Here is a 21,769-nt window from a genome sequence, read left to right as displayed (position 1 = left end):
TGCTCACACCAATGGAAACAATACTGTCTTATGATGGAACACTCATGCTGCTGCTGCAGCAAAACTTGCAGCTCTAGAAGGACTTCGACATGTTTTTCATATCTCCCATTCTTGGGAAGACAATTTAAATACTGTCTAGGATGACTCTGAAGTTGGAAAATGGAAACAATGGTTTAAGGCTAAATAGGTAGATGGGATCTAGATGACTGTGGAAGACAAATCACTCTTCCCCTGAAGCTTTTATCATCACTAGGTATGTCCTTCTGTTCATAAGGAACTCAGGGAATGGTTGATACAATGCAGCAGGCATAGGTAGCCCCAGGTATTTCTGTAATTGTGGCTTGTAATTCTGCTTCCTGTCCCACCTGTTAGACTATGACCAACTGTTTTTTGTAAAGCTGTCTTTGGTGGTCACACTTTGGACATCTGTAGGCTGATTTTATATGTATGCCCTAGTCAGGTCATTTTAAAGTTTGCCTCTTTATTGTAGATCAGCTTACTCAATGGGTGGAAGTATTTCCTGGTTCTAAAGCAACAGCTAATTTTGTGGCTAAAATGCTTCCCAAAGAGACTGCGCCCTAGTATGGTCCTCCAGCACATGTAGATTCAGACAGGGAGTCTCATTTCACTGATTTTATTCTTTCCCAAATATATTCTGCTTTTGAGATAACTCCTAAGTTTCATACTCCCTATTACCCATAGAGCCCAGGCCAAGCTGAATGCATGAACAAAGAATTTAAGACTATGTTTTGCAAACTGTGTTCTGAAATCCATTTTAAATGCCTGTTGTACTCCCACTTGCTTTATTTCACCTGTGAAACAGACCAAAGTAGGAATTACATCTCTCTCCCTACAAAATGGTATTTGGAAACCCTCCCATAAAAGCAAAACCTTTCTCCACTCTATATACTTCATTACTGGGAGGAGATACTTCTGTTGCTTCTAATATACAAAAACTGCAGAACAGATTAAAAGAACTCCATGACATGGAAGCAATACTACTATCTTTGTAGGAGATAAGATGAAACAAAAAAGTAGTAAGACTTTCATGCTCCCCATATTAACAAACAAAAATAATTCATTAGTGCTAAAACCCACTTAATGACAATACTCAATCCAGGAACCTTTCTTTTGCAACTCTTATAAGAATGATACTTCAATTCCAGAGTTAGCATGGGGATTAATAACTCCAGGTCAATTTTTCATTTGTGCTAGAGCAGCTTTTTCTTTTCTCTCCGGGTGTCATGGAACATAGGGGTTAGCCTATTTGACCCCACCAGTATCAGTTTACAATCATTCCATGGGCCTAATAGGAAAGACTACTAGAAATCTGGGGGCATGGTAGTATGAGCATAGGAAGAAAGAATATAAGCCTCCAACACCTATAAAGGTATCTATTCATGGACCCAAATTTCTCTATATTCCCAAATTTTGGTCATGAAATTTGTCATGAAATCAATCAGAAATATTTCTACTGAAAATGAAAAGTTATCCCAAGAAAAATCCACAGCCATTACTGAAACATCTAGTGCTGTCCTCTTCCTCTAAGTGGGAGTTAATTCTTTAGCAGATATGATTTTTGCAAAATTGTTTGGAGTTAAGATATTCTCACTGCTTCCCAGAGAAAAGCCTGAGCTATTATTAATCAGTCTTGTTCCTATAAGTAGGAACCTATAAGTATAAGTAGGAGAGATTATCATAAATGTCCATGAACTTCAAACACTTATGAAACTCAGCAAAATGCAAGAGACTCAAGTAGCAGAGAACAGTAATTCCTGTGGTATCATTCTTCCTGGTTTTCTTAGGTAACTTCCTGGTTTTCTGGTGGAAGCATATGTCAACCATATTTAAATGGGCCCTTATATTCTTGGTTCTTATAACTGTCTTTCCACCTTACAGTCACTGTTGTATTAATTGTCATACTCAAGCTTGCTCAAATTTAGCCCCTGACAATATTACAGTGATCCAAGGTGCTGAACTTACACACACATATGGATGTAATCCCGCCAGAATCAGCATATGTCTATAGAGAATGATTTATGGGCATGACTCCCAAGAATCAAAGGGGGGGAACTGTGCAATCTAAGATTAATTAACTCCATTTATATCATGATTATCCTTGCTTTGTGAGCTAGGTCTTGCTGTGCTACAGAATCATATGACTTAGGAGAAATGCTTTGCTGAAGGTAATTGGGAAACAGAAGAGTGAGTTGTAAGTAGTTTCCCATCGTGAGAGGTAGTCCCCAATTTGGAGTTTCCCTATTTTTGTTTGTCAGAAGCCTAGTGCCCTTTTGGAAGCTCCCTATTTCCTTCAGATGCTGTCATAACCTGGGGATGCAAAATATTCCATTAATCAATACCTATATCTTAGCCAATCAGCAAGAAGGCTTATTTACTCCTCAGCAGCTGTTATCTATTTTCTAATTCCTCATTCTCCTCCCTTTTTGGAAATAACCTAAGATTTACTCAATATTATGAAAACCTGCTATGTTCTTTATTATCAAGTATAAGCATGCTCTGTAAACCCCGAAATGGCATCCTTGGTCTCTGAGGAGCTTTTGGTCCCATTTCCCATTATTGGTAATTTCTAGTTGTGGTAATAAATTAATTCATGCTTGGAATTTTGTTGCCTCAGTTTATGTTTATCACAGATTTCTACTGCAACAATAGTACAAGACTTCTTGAATTCCTTTTACCCTTAACACCCAGCTCTAGAAAGTAAGGAATGTCATAGAATCACAGTGTTAGAGTTGGATCCCTATTGTACATAGATGAAGACTGATTTCCAATAAAAATGGTCTCATTTTGTAAACTGTTAGAACATTGCTGTTCCATATTCTTAAAGCTATATTGTATTTACACCACTGGGGGAAAACTGGACCAGCTCCTGCCTCACAGGCTAGGTGAAATTAAATTAATTGAAGGCCAAACTTTTCCCCATTATCATCCCCACTAGTATGCTAATCTTTACAGATAGAAAACTGAAGAAAGTATTTCTAGTATAGAGCAAAGATCTACCAACATAAAATGGCCATATATGCACACATGTGGGAAGGAAAGCATTTATGAAAAACCCACTTTGTGTCAGGCACTGTACTAAGCACTTTACAAATAGTATTTCATATGAATGAATATGTGGGAAAACACATTCCAGCATTACTCGAGTATGTATGTATATACTGTATACAAATATATACAATTTAAGGAGAGAACATGCAAGTATAAGATAATGCAAAAGTACATACCCTAGTTCTTCTCCTGCTTCTATCTGCCGAGTACTGAAGAAGGCAATCCGAGGGAAGCGCAAGTCCTGATGTGACATGAAGACACGCACAGGAATGAGGTTGGGCTCACAGAGGTGGTTTATAAAACGACTGATGTTGCCATAGAAACGGGCATCTATGCAGTAAACTTCTCCATCCTGGAGTGGGGGAAGAAGAAAAGCATCATTTTGCATTTTGAGAATTATTTGGTTTGGTTTAAAGCAACTGAACAAGTCACTTTTCAGTGAATGCACAAAATCAATGAGAGGGAAGGAAGAATACAGCATTAGGTGCAAAAACTTTAACAGTCACTTTCTTTTGAATAAGTAACACCAAGACAACAGCCCTACAGAGTCTGAAAGGCTTCAATATCTATTGTGTTAGCACCTACTCAGAAATATTCTAGAGTTGTAGAGATGGCAAAAAAAAAAAAAAGTTTAATTTTCATTGCAATGGAGAAATTTGGGGAACAATATAAAAAGCAATTGAATATAAACAGAAGAAAATAAACAAGGACTTTATATACATAAATTGCCCATTCACTTATCCATCCATTAGACTATTGTGCTCATTTTATAAGAACACTATATTAGGGGCTGAGATACAAGGTTTAGATAAGATACAAATCCTGATCACAAGGATCTTATAATATACTGTAGGTGTGACAGATAAAACACATAGATACATATAATGTACAACATTACCAATCAACAATCACATTTTTCCTCCCCCCCCCCCCAGCATTTATTAAGCTTCTACTATATGCTGGGTACTGTGATATAAACCTGTGGCATACAAAGACAAAAATGCAAGAATCCTCATTCCTCAAGGAGATCGCATCCTATCAGGGCAGGCTCTGTCTATCTATCTATCTATCTTTCCATCCCATCTCCAACAGATTGTTATATTTCTCCCCACTCCTTCACTTATTTTTCAATCTCTCCCTCTCTACTGTTTACAACATGGCCATGTCTCCCCATCTTCAAAAAACCCTTACTTGATCCTTCCATCCCTGCTACTGCTTTATTTCTCTTCTGTCCTTTGTAGCTAAAATCCTCAAAAGGTCATCTACAACAACAGCCTCCATTTTCTCCCTTCTCACCCCTTTTCTTAACCCCTTTATAAACTACCTTCCAATCATATCATTCTACTGAAACTGTTCTGTCCAAAGTTACCAATAGTCTCTTAGTTGCCAAATCCAATGAGTTTTCCCTCCTTGTTCCTCATCTCCTTGACTTCTCTGTAGCCTTTGACACTGTTGACCCACTCTCCCCCTTCTTGATACTCTTTTCTCTCTAGGTTTTCAGGACACCACTCTGTGTTGGTTCTCCTCTCATCTGACTGCTCCTTCTGTGTCTTTTTTCTGAATCTTCTTCTGGACCAAGCCCTCTAACCGTAAGAGTCCCTCCCGGTTCTGTCCTGAGACCTCTTTTCTTCTCCTTCTATCACTAGTTCACTTGGAAATCTCATCAGTTCCCATGAATTTAATTACCATATCTAGATTGTCAATATTCAAATCTAGTTATCTTGCCCCAACCTCCCCATTGATCTCCAATCTTCCATTTCCAAGTGCCTTTCAGATATCTTAAACTGAATATACTGTATACATCTTAAATTCATCAGGCCCAAAACAGAACTTATTATCTTTTCCCCTAAACTCTTCCCCACATCTACCTTCTCTATAACTGTCCAAGGCAACACCATCCTCCCAATCTAACAACATAGGAGTCTTCTTGGTTTCTTTATTTAATTTCCCACACCCCATATCCAGTATATTGCTGAAGCCTGTTGACTTTACCTTTGCAACATTTCTTGAATATGTACCCTTCTCTCCTCTGACACTGCCACCACTCTGGTGCATCACCTCACACCTGGATTACTGCTATAGCCTGCTGGTAAATCTGTCTGACTCAAGTCTCTACTCACCCCAATCCAACTTCTCTCTTCAGTGCAGGTCTCACCATATCACTCCCCTATTCAAAAAACTCCACCATCTCCACCTATCACTTCCAGAATCAAATACAAAATGCTCTTGTTTGTTATAACCTATTCCCTCCTACCATTCAGGCTTCTTACACCTTACTCCCCTACCATATACTCTTTGACCCAGTGGTACTAGCCTCCTTGCAGTTCCTGGAATGAGAAACTCCATCTTTTGCCTCTGGGAATTTTCTCTGGCTATTTCTCCATATTTGTAATTGACTAACTTCTGTTAAGTACCAACAAAAAAAATCTCATCTTTTACAGGAAGTTTTTCCCAACCCTTTTTTAATTCTAGTGCCTTCCTTTGTTAATGATTTCCTATGTTATCCAGTATGTAACTTATGTGCATATATTAATATGTACTTGTTTCCCCATTCAACAACCCTTAGAGTTCCTTGAGGGCAGGGATTGTCTTTTGCCTCTTTCAAAATCCCTAGCATTTAGGAGATTAATAAGTGTTTATTGATTATGTGTCTGGCACTGTACCTTAGTACAGTGTATATACTTATATACTTATATGCTTAATATATAGGTATACAAATTGTTCCTGCCCTCAAAGAGCTAGCATTCTAAAGGGGGAGACAACACACACACACACACACACACACACGAACACAAGGATCATATACAAATATACAAAGAAATTTTGAAAGAGAAGGCACCAATAACAGTTATTAGGTCATGGCATTGAAGATGACCCAAAAAAAGGACACTAAGAAAGAGGGACTAGCCAAGTAGAAGTATGAAATTAGCTTAAAACCAGGAGAGAGAGTATACAGATGGAAAAAATAGTCAATAGTGTAAGATGATGTTGAGTTTAGGAAGGAAAAAGGTACTAGATGTGGCAATTAAGAGATCAGGGATAACTTTGAAGAAAGCCATTTCAGTTGAAAGATTAAGTTAGAATGCAGATTTCAAAGGGTTTGAAGAGTGAGTAAGAAAGGAAAAGAAGATGCACATTTTTTTCTTTCAGTACTATAACTCAGGAGAGGAAAGATACAAGATAGCTATAGGAAATGGTGGGTCTAATGAAGTTCTATTAAGGATGAAGGTGATGGTTTGGGTAAGGATTATAATCAGCAGGAAAGGAACCAGTGGATGGGGAGAGACTGAAGCCAGGTAGAAATGACTGATAGGGCAGAGCCTGCTTAGGAATAAGATGAAAGGGGGGATCAAGAGCACAATACAAATGAATTACTGTGGGGCAGCTAGGTGGTGCAGTGGATAGAGCACTGGCCCTGGAGTCAGGAGTTCAAATCTGACCTCAGATACTTAACACTTACTAGCTGTGTGACCCTGGGCAAGTCACTTAACCCCAATTGCCTCACTAAAAAACAAAAACAAACAAATGAATTACTGTAAGAAGAAAGGTCACCTCACAATCAGAGTCTAGATTAAAGGAGGGATCCTGTCAAGGTATTCTGAGATGAAGTGAAGGGGAGAAGGAGCTTACAAAGAATGGCCTCTACTTCCTCAGTAAGATATGAGGGCAAGAGGGAGAGGAAAAGAGAATATTATGTAATATATACATTAAAGAATTATATAACAAAATGTTATGTGTGGGGATATTTTACCCCTTTTTAGACTTTAATGCCTTTCAATTATGGCAGCTGGTTAAGGAGATGTCTCTTATGACATTTAGTATTAAAGTCTCAGGTTTTAAATATCATGCAAGAGGAATTTTATATTATATCGTATCTCTTGAACTGTGGGATCACAAAAAAGGAACAAACTGAATATTATGACAAAGATCTATTGGCCCCACTGCTTTAGGGCCTCAGCCTGAAGGTAAAGATTTACTGATTCACCAGGAATGGGGGTCAGGAAAGAGAATAAATATTTATTAGGCACCAACTATATATGTATCAGACACTGTGCTAAGTCAGGACAATAAAAACTGTGATACCAACAACTTAAATACCAATGATTCCAATGACTGAGAAATTAGCACCGATCACATCCTCAATCTGCTATCTATGGTACTAAGGGATCTTTTGAATATAGGCTGGACCTTAACAGGACTTTCCAAAATACAGAAATGACAAGTTAAAGGTACAGAAGATTTTGCTCACTTTATTTTTAAGGTAATCATTCTGTTTCTTTACCCCTTGTCTGAATTTTTAATATAGCTATCCTTCTGCTTATAAATGCAAATATTCTCATGGTTATCTCCACAGCAAAGATCAACAGTAAACAAAAAATGATCCATAGCAGACAGAGATGCTTTATGTCTCCACAGTACCTGAAGAATTCAACTGTTACTCGCTCCAAATAGCATACACAATACTCAAGTTGAAAAACTGAGGAAATGTATCCTCTCAAGATAAATTCCAATTTCCTTTCCACTGCCTCCAAAATGAAGCCATAGGCCAGAAGCAAGAACAGCTGATCCTGACAACCAGAAAAGCAGCATGAAGCAGAGGAGCAGTACTTAATTCATTAAGGTCCCTCAAAGGACTCACCCTCTCTATCCTGCTATAAAGCACCCAGAAATTTATAGAGCCAGTAGTAAAAACCATATCTTCAAGTGTCAAATGACCAAAATACAGACAACAAACAAGAAAAACTAGCAATCCTAATGTAAGATGACAATACAAGTATCACCAAGAGTCAGTGGGATAAAACCCATGCTCAGGATGGTTATATCTTATTTCAAAGATGACTAGGAAAAGTAAAAGGAGGTAGGTGTAGAGTAAGAGTGTATATTAACAAAGTATATCTCTGTAGGGAAATCCAGGGAACAGAGGGAAAGAGCATTTGTTTAATGGTCAAAGGAAAGAGGAGTAGAAGTGATTTTGTCATAACTGAAAGAATAGATGGAGAATCTGGGGAACAGATCACAAGCCAGACCCAGGGATATGAGAGAGTAGTAATGGGGGACTTCAATTATCCAGTCATCTTCTGGAGTTTGCTGCTAAAAGCAAAGTAGCCATAACTTGACATACCTTAATAATCTCACCTTCGATGGGTGAAAGGGAAATTCATTCTTACCTAATTCTTACCAATAGGAAGGAACTGGTTGTTACTACAGTGGGAACTTTAAAAGAAATGAGCACTCTATCCTAAACCTAATGCTACAGAAGGAGAAAATATACTGGATATAGTGTAACATATGCCCCAGATTTGGGGAAAGCAGATTTCAAGGGAACCAGGAGAAAGACAGGTAGAAGCTTAGGGATTAAAATGTTTCAGGGGAAGTCAGTACAGGAGGAACGGAAAATACTCAAGAATGAAGTTCTAAAGACACTGATGGAAACAATTTCAATGAAGAGAAAAAAGTGATTTTCTGAAAAGACTGAAATGGATAGACAGAGAACTCATCAACAAACCTAGATTTTAAAAGGAAATATATAAATGGAAGTGAAGCCAGGCAACAGAAAATGAATATAAGGGTTGTAGAGCCTTATAAAAACAGTGTCCAAAATGCTAAAGCTCATAATAGACTGCAATTGATGAGACAAGATAGGACAATGAAAAAGGTTTGTTATTGTTAATTTGAATTATCTGGAGAAAAAGTAGAATCAAAGAAGGTGAAAAGTTTTGCTTATGATAAGAGGAAGATGATCACTGAAAACTGATGATCACTGAGGAGTTAGAGATGATCAACTCTTATTCCACTTGTTTTCTTTCCAAAGGAGAATAATCTTTACATTGGTAATAACAGAACAAAAATGAGTGATATTCAAGATAAAAAAGGTGAAACTTAAGATAACACTTAGCTACCTTATGAATTCAAGTTATGTGAACCAGTAGCACGACATCTTCTGGTCCTAAAAAAATTGGCAGAAGTAACTGCTGAACCACTGCCAATGATATCTCAGCAATCAGAGAAACAGGAGAGGCAGCCTAAGACTGGCAAATGTCCTAATTTTGAAAAGAGCAGAGTCTGCATACAACAGGCCAATAAGCTTGACTAAAATTCTTGGGAAATTCAAGAATGGATCATTAAAGAGGTAGTTATTTACCAACTAGGAAGGGAAGCAGTAATTACAAAGTGTCAGAGTAGATTCATCAAGAACAGTCATGCTAGATTAACTTAATTTCTTTTTTTGACAGTCTGATGTGGTAGCCAAATAAGTTATAATGCAACCTTGGGCTGCATTAGGAGGGGCATAATATCCAGGGGGAAAAAAAGTAGTCCCTGCTGTCATGAAACTCACTGTCTAATGTGGTGTGCAACATGCAAACAACTATGTACAAACAAAGATATATGCAGGATAAACTGGAGACGATTTCAAAAGGAAGGCATAAGATTTAGGAGGACTGGGAAAGGCTTCTTGCAGAAGGTGAGACTTTAGCTGGGACTGGGACTTAAAGGAAGTCAGGAGGCAGAGATGAGTGAGAACATTCCAGGAAGTGAGAATATTCAGAGTCAGTAAAAATGGCAGAAGATGTGATATGGAGTGCTGTGTGCAAGGAACAGCAAAGAGGCCAGTATCACTGGATCACAAAGTATGTAGGAGTAAGATCTAAGAAGACCAGAAAGGTAGGAAGGGGTCAAGTTATGAAGAGCTTCAAAAATCTGAGAAGATTTTATATTTGATCCTGGAGGTGATAGGGAGCCACTGGAGTTGACTATATAGGGTAGTGATATAGTCAAACCTGTACTTAAAGGAGATCAATTAAGACAGCTGAGTGGAGGTTGGACTGGAATGGGAAGAAACTTTAGGCAAGTAGACCAACAAGCAAGCTATTGCAATAGTCCAGGCATAAAGTGACAGGGGCCTGCCACCAGGTAGTGGCAGTGTTGGAGGAGATGTTATGAAAGTAAAATGGCAGAACTTTGCAATTAATTTATATGGGGAGTGAAAGAGAGTAGAGTTGAGGATGCACCTAGGTTGTGAGCCTGGGTGACTAGTTAGAAAGTGGTACCCTCAACAACAAGGAAGTTTGGAAGGGAAGAGGGTTTGGGGGAGAAAGATAAAAGAGTTCCGGTTTTGGACATGTCAAGCTTAAGATCCACTTTGAGATTTCCAATACGCAGCTAAAGATACAAGACTGAAGGTTAGGAGAGATATTCAGACTGGACAAATCTGAAAATTATCTATACACGGATGATAATTGAACCTATGTGAGCTGATGAAATCACCAAGTGAAATAGAAGGAAATGGGGAATAAAAGGGGAAAAAAACCATTTATATAGGGGCAGCTAGGTGACGCAGTGGATAGAGCACCGGCCCTGGAATCAGGAGTACCTGAGTTCATATCCAGCCTCAGACACTTGATACTTACTAGCTGTGTGACCCTTGACAAGTCACTTAACCCCAATTGCCTCACCAAAAAAACCCCACAAAAAAACCCACATTTATATAGCATCTACTATGTGCCAGGCACTGTGCTAAGCACTTCTTTACAAACACCTCATCTGAGGGGAGGAGGTGAAGAGGGCCCAGGCCAGAGCTTTGGGGACACCTAATGGGTGAAGAGTTGTAACGATCCATAAAGGAGACAGAGAGTAGTTAGACAATAGGAGAGAGCAGCATCACATACTTAATGTACAGTATTATGTTCAGGGTTTAATAAGGACACACTGATAAGCAAAGACTGTCCAAAGAACAATCAGGATGGTGAAAGGCCTTAAGGCCACATTATATAAGGACTGGATAAAAGAACAAGGTATGTTTATTTAGCCTGGGGGAAAAAAAAGACATAACTGGATATGATAGCTATCTTCAAGGTCCGAAAGATCTCTATCATGTGGAAGAGAAAACAATCTGTTCTTTTTGGCCCCAGAGGGCAGTTACCAAGAAAAGTGGATGGATGCTTGAAAGAGGTCAATTTAGGCATGATGTTTAGGGAACTTGCTAATAATTAGAACTGGTCAAAAGCTCTTTTTCATCAGAAATATATATATATATTATATCCATCCTTATTTTAATTGAAGATCCATTGTTTTTTTCCCTTGAAGGATGATACTTAATGTTGCTTTTAAGTTATTTGGGGGTTGTAGCCCTCTTTGTCTTTTGCCTTTTGAATATTTCATTCCATGTTCTCTGTTCCTCTAACATAATAGTTTACTAAATATTGTGCAATCCTTTTGTGGTTTCCTCAATATCTGAATTCTTTCTTTCTGGTTACTTATATTTGTTTCTTTTATTTGAAAATTCTGGATTTTGACACTGATATTCCTTTTCATTTTGGGGTTTCTTTCAGGAGGTGACTCGGGGATTATTTCTATTTTCATATTGCCCTTGATCTAATACATCTTGGAAATTTTCCTTAATGATTTCCTGAAATATAATATTCGTGTTTTGAGTTTTTGTTTTGTTTTTTGACCACAGATTTAAGGAGATCCTTTAATTCTTGAGTTATTTCTCTTTGATGTTTTCCAGATCAGTTATTTCTGATGTGATATCTTATATTTTCCTCCATTTTCTCATTCTTTTTATTTTAAGAATTCTTGCTATGCATATGTGTCTAGTGGTAGCCCTTTTTAGGGTGGGGAAGGGAAAATTAAGAACAAAATTTATATTATAACTTTATTATATATTCAAAAGGAATAACAAGTTACACATAACAGATTTGCAGTTTCATGTGCAATCATCTTTTTATATTATACTATGTTATGGAAATGCTTGTTTTATTCCATAAAATAAAAATAAAAAAGGATTCTTGCTATTTCTGAGTTAAGTCATTTCCATTTGTTCTATTCTGATTTTTAGAGACATCTTGAAGCTGAGTGGAACACTACCATGGTCAGTCAATTGTTATTTTTCACTCTTGCCACTCTAGGTTTTCTCTGACATACAATTCTTGGATGACATCCTTTATATCTATTCTTCTTCAGAATGCCTTACACATTGTCACCCATTCACATACACAGTATGATTTTCCATCATCTTCTTTGTGATGTTCATCTTTAGTTTTTCAAGAGCAGTGGTGTTACAGGTCTTGCTTCTGTAGCAGCAATACTAAAGCACTGAAAGATTGGCCTTTGCTGTTATAGGAAGCTTGGGGTCAGAGAAACTGTTTTGCAATTTCCCCAAAATTTTTCTCCATTTTAACATTGAGTCATACTTGCTATCCATCCTATTTAAACACATTTGGACAAGGTCTATATGTTGTCCATTCAGATGCAAGTTGAAATCTAGGTAATAAACATTCCTCATCTATTTAGTCTTCCTTGTATAGATGGACAGAGCAGATCCTTTGAGTAATTACAGATATCTTTCTGAAGGCTCAGTAATGTCTTGAGACTTGATATGATCAAAACAAAGCAATCCCAAAACAGTAGAATCTGGAGGGAATCCTTCCTTAACCTGGGCCCTGTGCTGGACCTCCTCCATCACAACATGAAATAATTTTGCTGAGCATACATGTTCCTTTTTGATTCCTCATCTAATATTCATTGTCAGAAGATAACTGAACAGCCCCCCCCCCGTTACAGCTTCCAAAGAATCTTTAATGATCTTGCTATGTGTATTGAAGATACTTTGTTGTAAAAAGAGTTTGTTATAACCAGTTAATGCTTTCTAATAATCAATAAACAATAAGCACCTGAGATCTCTACATCTTCCAATCAACTTTGAGACGGTAAAGATTTAGTCCATTGCTGAATATCACTTGTGAAAGTCTGCTTGTTTCCTAATAATACCTTCATTGAGGGGCAGCTAGATGGTACAGTGGATAGAGCACCAGCCCTGGAGTCAGGAGTATCTGAGTTCAAATCCAGCCTCAGACACTTAACACTTACTGGCTGTGTGACCCTGGGCAAGTCGCTTGACCCCAACTGCCTCACCAAAAAACAAACAAAAAACCTTCATTGGACATGACCTCAATTGGTGTACAGATGACTCTCATGAAGATTTTGTATAGATGAGGAGTTGTTGATACTCTTTTTGGAATCAGTAAAGTTTATGACTTTTTCCATATCTTTGGAATCTTCTATTCCTTCAGACACCTTATAAATTGATCACTTAATACTCTCATAATTTTATGGCCTCCAACATGGACCTCTTCTATATATACTTGGTGCAATCTGGCTGCTTTTCTTGTCATTGTTTTATTAAATGCCTTTTCCACTTACTCTCTAAGTACCTCAGGGACTAATTTGTTAGAGTTCAGCGTGGTGGTTTGACTAACCTGGAAATCTTTTAAAATGTTCTTCTGTTTCTAGTCTATATCTGTTTTTCATACTTAAATGCCCCTGGGATGACTTTGTCTCAGCTAAATAACCTGCTAAATTTTTCTAAACTGGCCTTAATCTCTAATGTTGTTTGTTTGGAATTAAGGGGGAGCTTTATTTAACAATACTTTTTCTTATCATACACCATCCTTCTTTGTAAGGTTTTGTTTTACTTTTTAAATTTTCTTCTGACTTTAAAGTCCTTCTTCCTAATAAGCAGTCTTACACTTTGCAGAACACAAAGAGAAATATATATACAATAACATATGGAATGATGAATCGCCATTTCATCCTGCTTATTTCTAAAAGTATATAATTCCTCATTACTTTCAACACTGTCTGCTTGTCTGGTTTGATTCGGAATTTCCTTCAGTTTTCTTTCTGTGACTTTAACAAAATGTTTCAATGACTCTCTTTTTTTCACTATGCTAATCCCATCCACCAACTCCTGTCCCTCAATTAAAACTAGAGGGTGAGGGAGGAAATCCTTCAAATAAAATAAATGCACACCGTAAGCCATGTCCATAGCTGTATGTCTCTTTCTGGCCTTGAGTCATCATCATTTCTGTTCATGAAAGTGAATAACATACTTTACCATAAGTCCTCTGAAGACATGGCTAGATATGACTTTGATCAGAATTCTCAAGTCTTTCAAAGTTGTTTCTTTACCATATTGTTGTCATTATATAACTTTTTTTTGCTGAGGTTCTATTTACTCTGTATCATTTTATACTTCCTAAGATTATCTGAAATCTTTCCATGATTTCTTATCATGCAATAATATTCCATTATCTTCATACACTACAATTTGAGTAGTGATTCCTCAAAAGATAAGAAGCCCAGGTTTTAGTTCTTTAAGCAAACTTAAGCATCCAATATTAGGAGAATGGCTAAATTAAATTGTGGTATACTAATGTAATAGAAGAGGCAGCTAGGTGGCTCAGTGGATAAAGATCTAGGCCTGGAAGTCTGAAAGACTTAATTTCAAATCCAGCCTCAGACACTTAGAAATTGTGTGATCCTGTGTGATCACTTAACCTCTGTTTGCCTTAATCCACTGGAGAAGAAAATGGCAAATTACTCCAGTATCTTTGTCAAAGAAAACCCCAAATATTGACCTGCTACAGTCCCACAGGGTTTACGAAGAGTTGGACAGACTAAACAACAATGTAATAGAACAATATAATGTATTTAAGGTCAAAAAGTATGAAGAATATAAAGAAAACTGGACAGACCTTTATGAAATAATTCAAAGTAAAGAAAAAGCAGAACCAGAAAAAAACATATAAATTCTGACCATATAAAAGGAAGATGGAATGAGAACAAAAAAATCCTGACATTCTTAGCTAGACTGAAAAGTTATGACACTTTATGCATTAAAGTTAATTTAAATATGGTTATGAATCAAACTTAAGAATTAAAAATCTGTCTTGTGTACTTTATTGAGTGTTGATAAAGTATGAAATTATGTACATCAAAGGGCTTTTGAAAAGTATAACGTGTTGTACAAATATGAAATATTACTACTGATGTATATGGAATATAGAAAGGAGAAGAGCACTGAGCTCACATAACCTCTTTAGAGTATTTTGGGAGGGAGGGGAAATGATACTAAATGTGAGATGTCAAGAAGGCAAAGGATTTAAAAGAACTTTACTACATTAGCCAGGTAGTAGAGGAAGAGACGAGGGTATGCAAAGTAATACAGTGGGAGTTCAAGACATGAAAGAAAGTGTGAATAGTTAGAAGATAAGGCATGGTAATCAACCAATTAACAAACCTTTACTATGTGTCTACTGTGTGCCAGGTACTGGCACTACCAAGACAATGTGAAAATTCCATACTCTCAAAGAGTTTATATTCTATCCACGGAGACAATATGCACTTATAGAAGCAAACATAGAATAACATAAAAGATGAGATGGTTAAATAGAAGGCATTAGGTAGGGCCGCAATGGTTTTGTAGGGATCAGGAAAAATTTTCAGATAAAGGTGGTACCTTGGGGCAGCTAGGTGGCACAGTGGATAGAGTACGGGCCCTGGAGTCAGGAGTACTGAGTTCAAATCCAGCCTCAGACACTTAACACTTACTAGCTGTGTGACCCTGGGCAAGTCACTTAACCCCAATTGCCTCACTTTTAAAAAAAAAAAAAAGGTGGTACCTTGAGGAATTAAGAACTCTGTAAGGGGGAAGTTAAGAAGGAGTACATATGTCCAGGCATGGGGTACTGCATGGAAAGGCATGGATACAGAAAATAGTGTCATGTTTGAGGACCACAAAGAAAGGCAGTTTGATGGACAAAAGAATGTGGGGTAGGGGAGTAATGTATAAAAGGCTGGAAGAAAAGTTAAGGCAAGGTGGTAAAGGGCTTTACCAGCAATTACAGAGAACAGCCACTAGAATTTAAGTGAGCAGAGTGATCAAGATTTAATCTGGGCTTAAGGAAAAGCACTTTGGCAGTTCAGTGGAGGATTAGAGTGAGGAGAGAATTTCAGCAAGAAGACCCATTAGAAGGGCTGTTGCAACAGTAGGGGAATGGTGAGAAAATGAAGTACTTACTTACACATACATATATATATTATATGAGACTGGAATATAGTCAAAAGAAGAAATGGATAGAGGCATGGACAAAGGCTGAAAAGCCTTGAGGGCAAGAACTGGACTGAGGACTAAAAGAAGATGAGGGAGTATACAGGGGGATAGGATATCAATGGGTTTTCTAATGCAATAAATAGGAATTAATGACCAAAAAAAATCAATCAAACAAGTATTTATTCAGGGCTTACTATGTTCTAGTCCACTATGCTAGGTTATAATATATCTACAAATATAACACACAAAATAATCCTATATACATAAAGAATATACAATTTAATTGGGGAACTAACAAAGATATTATCTACCTATATATATATATATATTTTTTTTTTAATGTGTATGTATACACATATTACATAGATATGTGTACACAGATACACATGTATATATGGAATCGATATAAAGAGATTAACTACAAAGAGATGTGAAATAGATAAAAGGTAGTTATGAGAAGAAGCTCACTATCAGTTGTCTGGATCAGCTTGAGCTAAGTCTTAAAGGAAGAAAGAAATTCTATGAGATAAAGTAAAGATGTGCATTCTAGGCAAGGAAGGTGCTTAATGCAAAGACATAAAGACAAAGCCAGAGTGTCACCTTGCAATGAACAAAGAGAGGACCCTTTGGATGGACTGCAGAGTAGGTGAGGGGGAACCAATGGATAATGGGACTGGAAATATATTTTTGGGGGCAAAACTGTGAAAGGCTTTGTAAGCTATAAAGAGTTTTTACTTGATTTTAGGAGCAAAATAGGAGGCCACCAGAAGTACTTATATGAGAGCGGTGCCACAGGCAGAGATATCTGAACTTAAGGACAATCACTATGGTTTAAAAATAAATTATTTAAAAGTTTTGAGTTCCAAATTTTATCCCTCCCTCCTCTCCCTGCTTCTGGGAGAAGTGATCAGATATAGGTTATATGTGTGCAATTATTAACATTTAATAAACATTATAAACATTTTCATATTAGTTATTTTATATAAGACTTAAAACAAAAGAAAAATTCAAAGAAAGTGAAAAATAGCATGCTTCAGTCTGTATTCAATCAATATCAGTTCTTCCTCTGGGCAGGGGATAGTATGCTCCATCATTAGTACTTTAGCATTGTCTTGGATCATTGTATTGCTGAAAATAGTTAAGCCATTCAGAGTTTCTTCATGAGAGCAATATTTCTGTTACTTTGTACATATTCCTGGTTCAATTCACTTCAATAAACATCAGTTCATGTAAGTCTTTCCAGTTTTTCTGAAATCATCCTGTTTGTCATTGTTTGCAGTACAATAATATTCCATTACAATCTTATACCACAGCTTGTTTAGCCCATTCCCAATTGATCAGCATCCTTTTCATTTTCTAAATTTTAGCCCACCACAAAAAAGCTGCTGCTATAGATATTTTTGCACAAATAAAGGAGAATCAATTGGCATTGATGTGGAGGATGGATTGAAGCAAGGAGACCAATTCAGAGGGTGTTGCAATAAAAACTAGGCAGAGATAATGAGAGTCTGAAACTACAGTGGTGGCCACTGAGTAAGAGAGAACAATTAGACATGAGTGATATTATGGAGGTAGAAAATGGCAAGATCTGGCAACTAATAGGATGATATAGGGTGAGGAGGAATGAGAAGGCAAGGATACTGTTGGAATGGTGGTGAAATAAGGATGTCTGGAAGAGGGGTGGGTTGAGGGGTAAGAAAATTATATCTATTTTGAAATTGAATTTGAGATGTCTTTCAGACATTTAGTTAGAAATGTTCAATATAAAATTGTTGATATATGATAGAAGCTTGTGTTAAAACTAGGACTAGAGGGGGCAGCTAGGTGTGCAGTGGATAAAGCATTGGCCCTGGATTCAGGAGGGACCTGAGTTCAAACTCAGCCTCAAACACTTGACACTTCCTATTTGTGTGACCCTGGGCAAGTCACTTAACCCTCATTGCCCAGCAAAAACAAAAACAAAAACAAAAAACTAGGACTAGATATATGGATCTGTGAGTCACCTACACAGAAGTGATAATTAAACTCATGGGAGCTGATGAGATCACCAAGAATGTAGAGAGAATAGGGGGCCTAGGACAGAGCCTTGAGGAAGACCCAGAGTTAGAGAGTGTGATCTAGATGATGAACCAACAAAAGAGACTTTGAAGAAGTTGATAAAGGTGTCAAATACAGCAGAAAAGTAAAGAAGGATGAGGTCTGAAAAAAAAGACCATCAAATTTGGCAATTAAGATATCACTGATAACTTTGGGGAGAATATTTTCAGTATGACAAAAAGACTGGAAACTAGACTATAAAGGGTTAAGGAGTAAAAGATAAGAGACAAGGTGGAGACTGTAACCAAATAGTTTTTTCAAGGACTTTTGGCTACGAAAAGGAGTGATATAGGATAGGCTGAGGGGATGGTATAGTATGTGAGGTTTTTGCTGTTTTTTTTAAAGGATAGGGCAGTACACCTGGAAAAGACTATGACATGTTTGAAGGCAGAAGGTAAAGAATACTTTTGTTGTAGTTTGTCCTTTGTTCTCAAAGAGGAGCATGACATTAGGAGATAATGTCATGACTTGCACTGAATTGGATGTAAGTGAGGGAGGGCAATGCAAAGTCATCAGTCTCCTTCTCTCCTCTAGAGACATCTGGGTTCAATGGCAGGATATACATCAGGACAACTGGAGATGGCCCTGGACGTTTGACACAATTGAGGTTAACTGACATGTCCTGGGTCACAAAGCTAGTAAATGTCAAATGTCTGAGGCAGGATTTGAACTCAGGTCCTCCTGACTCCAGGGCCAGTGTTCTACCACTGTGCCACCTAGCTGCCAATAGGTAAAGAAAACAGAAAGGGAGAAGTTCATGTTTTGAAAGAGAGAAGATATCTGCTAAAGAAGACTGAGGGGATGGCATTAAAGGCAAATGTAGAAGGATTGGTCTGTACAAATATTTTGTGGTCAAAGAGTCCAACATTCAAGGATTTCTGTTATTTCTTCACACCAAATGAACAAGATACCAGTATAAAGCACAAAGCAGGGACGTAGAAAAGATGTTTCTTTTTTTTTTTTAAAGTGAGGCAGTTGGGGTTAAGTGACTTGCCCAGGGTCACACAGCTAGTAAGTGTTAAGTGTCTGAGGCCAGATTTGAACTCAGGTACTTCTGAATCCAGGGTCATTGCTCTATCCACTGCGCCACCTAGTGGCCCCGAAAAGATGCTTCTTAATATTAATAAAGCAAAACCTCTAAAACCTTACTCGTAGTGTGTAATCATGACCATACTGAGACTCCTGATAAATATGAAAAGCTACTGGGATTTGATCAAAGTACAATAACTATACAAACAGCCAACTTAAGTTACAAAACCCATTTCAGTGGTGCAAAAAGCAAATACACATAGTTCCATTAGTGGAATACAAAGGTCTTTTGGTACACACTCCGAAAGCTCTAAAATGAACCAGCAGGCAGGAGAATCTTGCAAAGAGCCTTTTCAAATCATGAAAGCATCCATGCCTACATTCCTCTCTTCCAGTGGCTTAACATCTGTGTACGTTTTTTCAGGACTCTAGCCTCAAGTCTCTTTTTTTAATGTTCTTTTGCTTTGTGATAATGATAAGTGTAAAAATCCACAGCATCTATTTGGGTCACACAGACCAAACTCACAGACCAAACTACTGCTGATGGTCATAGGCACTAATACACTAAGGGAACATGTCATTAGAATGGGCTTCCAAACCAGAACCATGGCTTAAGGACAGAGAAAAAAATAGCTATTCTCTGGTTCAGACAGAGTAAAAAATGACTGTTGACTTTTACAACAAACACGTTTTAAGTGTTTAACAAGAGGGATCCAGTATTGTTAGAGTTTAGGATAAAAGGTTCCATAGTGATTCTTTTCCCATACAACAAAAACTACTCTTGTAAATGCCAAAACATTTATTACTGTTTTGTTGTTATTATTATTATTATTATTATTATTATTACTTAGCAATTTTCAATAGAAGCCTTTGCAAAATAAATCACATATTTCTTTATCTCCTCAAACAGAGGTGATAAACATAACTTATGCTTTCTTGATGACTGATTTAGGGCACTATGAACATCTTAGTCTATGATAAAATACAGCAGGTCCTTTAGACATACTGAGGTAAATGTGGCTATCTGCTAAACATAGTTATACTTAGTATAGTTCTTTTTTAAATGGTTTGTCCCATCACTGTTAGATTGACAACTGTCATTTCTCAATGCTCTTACTTGGTTTTTTTATGGGCCTAGAATCTAGTTTGTCATACATCTGTATAAAATAATATTAAACAAGACCTAGATTAAATTCCCTATTACTATACCAATATCCTCCCAGTCACCCATCTTCAACTCCTTACTCTCTTTTTTTTGTTTTGTTTTATTTTTGGTTTTTTTTAGTGAGGCAATTGGGGTTAAGTGACTTGCCCAGGGTCACACAGCTAGTAATTGTTAAGTGTCTGAGGCCGCATTTGAACTCAGGTACTCCTGACTCCAGGGTCGGTGCTCTATCTACTGTGCCACCTAGCTGCCCCTCCTTACTCTCTTTTAAATAGTATTTTGAGTTCCAAATTTTCTCCCTCCCTCCCTTCCCAAGCTAGAAAGTGATCTAAGTTATACATTACAATCATGTTAAATAATTTCCACATAAGTCATGTTGTGAGAGAACAATCAGAACAAAAGGGGAAAAAAAAACAAGAAGGAACAACAACAAGTCTTTCACTCTTTATAAAGAACTTGTCAGAAAATCCTGTCATTTATACTTTCCCAACATCGCTCATATTTGCCCTTTCTCTTCTCTGACATTGCAATTACTCTAGTACAGGCATCATCACCTCAAATCTTGACTAATGCAATCACCTGCTAATTAGTCTCCCTGATGCAAGTCTCTGCCCACTCAAGTCCATCCCCATTAACTGTCAAATTTGATCTTCCTAAAGTGCAGTTAGGTGGTGCAGTGGATAGAGTACTGGGCTTGGAATCAGGAAGACTCATCTTTCTGAGTTGAAATCTGGCCTCAGATACTTACTAGCCGTGTGACCCTAAACAAGTCACTTAACCCTGTTTGCCTCAGTTCTTCATCTGTAAATAATTTGGAGAAGGAAATCACAAAATCTCCAGTATCTTTGCCAGTCAGACAGGACTGGAAAAAAACTCAGCAACAAGGTACAGGTATGATTATGTCTGACAGCCCCAACCCCTACCAGGTCAATGAATTCCAATGGCTCTCTATTACCTCCATATCAAATGTAAAATCCTCTGTCTGGCTTTTAAAGTCCTTTATAACCTGGCTCCTTCTTACATTTCCAGTCTTCTTATTTCCTCCACATACTCTGTGATACAGTGACACTGCTCTTGGTGCTATTCTGCAAACATGATACTCTATTTCCCTGCTCTATTCATTTTCACTGACTCTCCTGATGCCTGGAATACTCCCTGTCCTCATATGTCTCCTGGCTTTCCTGATTTCCAATCACAGCTAAAAACCTATCTTCTAAAAGAAGATTTCCTTCTAAGATTGTCTTTATCTTGTTTGTACATAGTTTTCATGTTGTCTTCCCCAACAGACCGTGAGTTCCTTGAGAACAGGGGCTGTTTTTTACTGTTGGTGGTAGTTTTTTGCTTTGTTTTTACTTTTTTTGTATCCTCAGGGCTTAGCATAACACCTGACATATTTGTTGTTGTTTGGTCATTTTCACTTTTGTCTGACTCTTTGTGACCCTATTTAGGGTTTTCTTGGCAAAGACACTGGATTGGTTTGCCATTTCCTCCTGCAGCTCATTCCACAGATGAGG

The 21,769-nt window shown here is 37.5% G+C and overlaps 1 protein-coding gene across 1 annotated transcript in view; it reads right to left on the bottom strand.

Annotated features, from left to right (window-relative positions):
* Positions 1-21,769, bottom strand: part of EHMT1 (euchromatic histone lysine methyltransferase 1) — a 192,863-nt gene that overhangs the window by 12,590 nt on the left and 158,504 nt on the right. The window contains 1 exon segment of the mRNA XM_043980933.1: positions 3,246-3,421. Coding sequence (XP_043836868.1) covers positions 3,246-3,421 — 176 coding nt within the window.

The sequence above is a fragment of the Dromiciops gliroides genome, chromosome 2, assembly GCF_019393635.1.
Source record: "Dromiciops gliroides isolate mDroGli1 chromosome 2, mDroGli1.pri, whole genome shotgun sequence".
In the NCBI taxonomy this organism is placed as follows: Eukaryota; Metazoa; Chordata; class Mammalia; order Microbiotheria; family Microbiotheriidae; genus Dromiciops; species Dromiciops gliroides.
The sequence above is the reverse complement of the archived record's forward strand: the minus strand, read 5'-3'. Positions and strand labels throughout refer to the sequence as shown.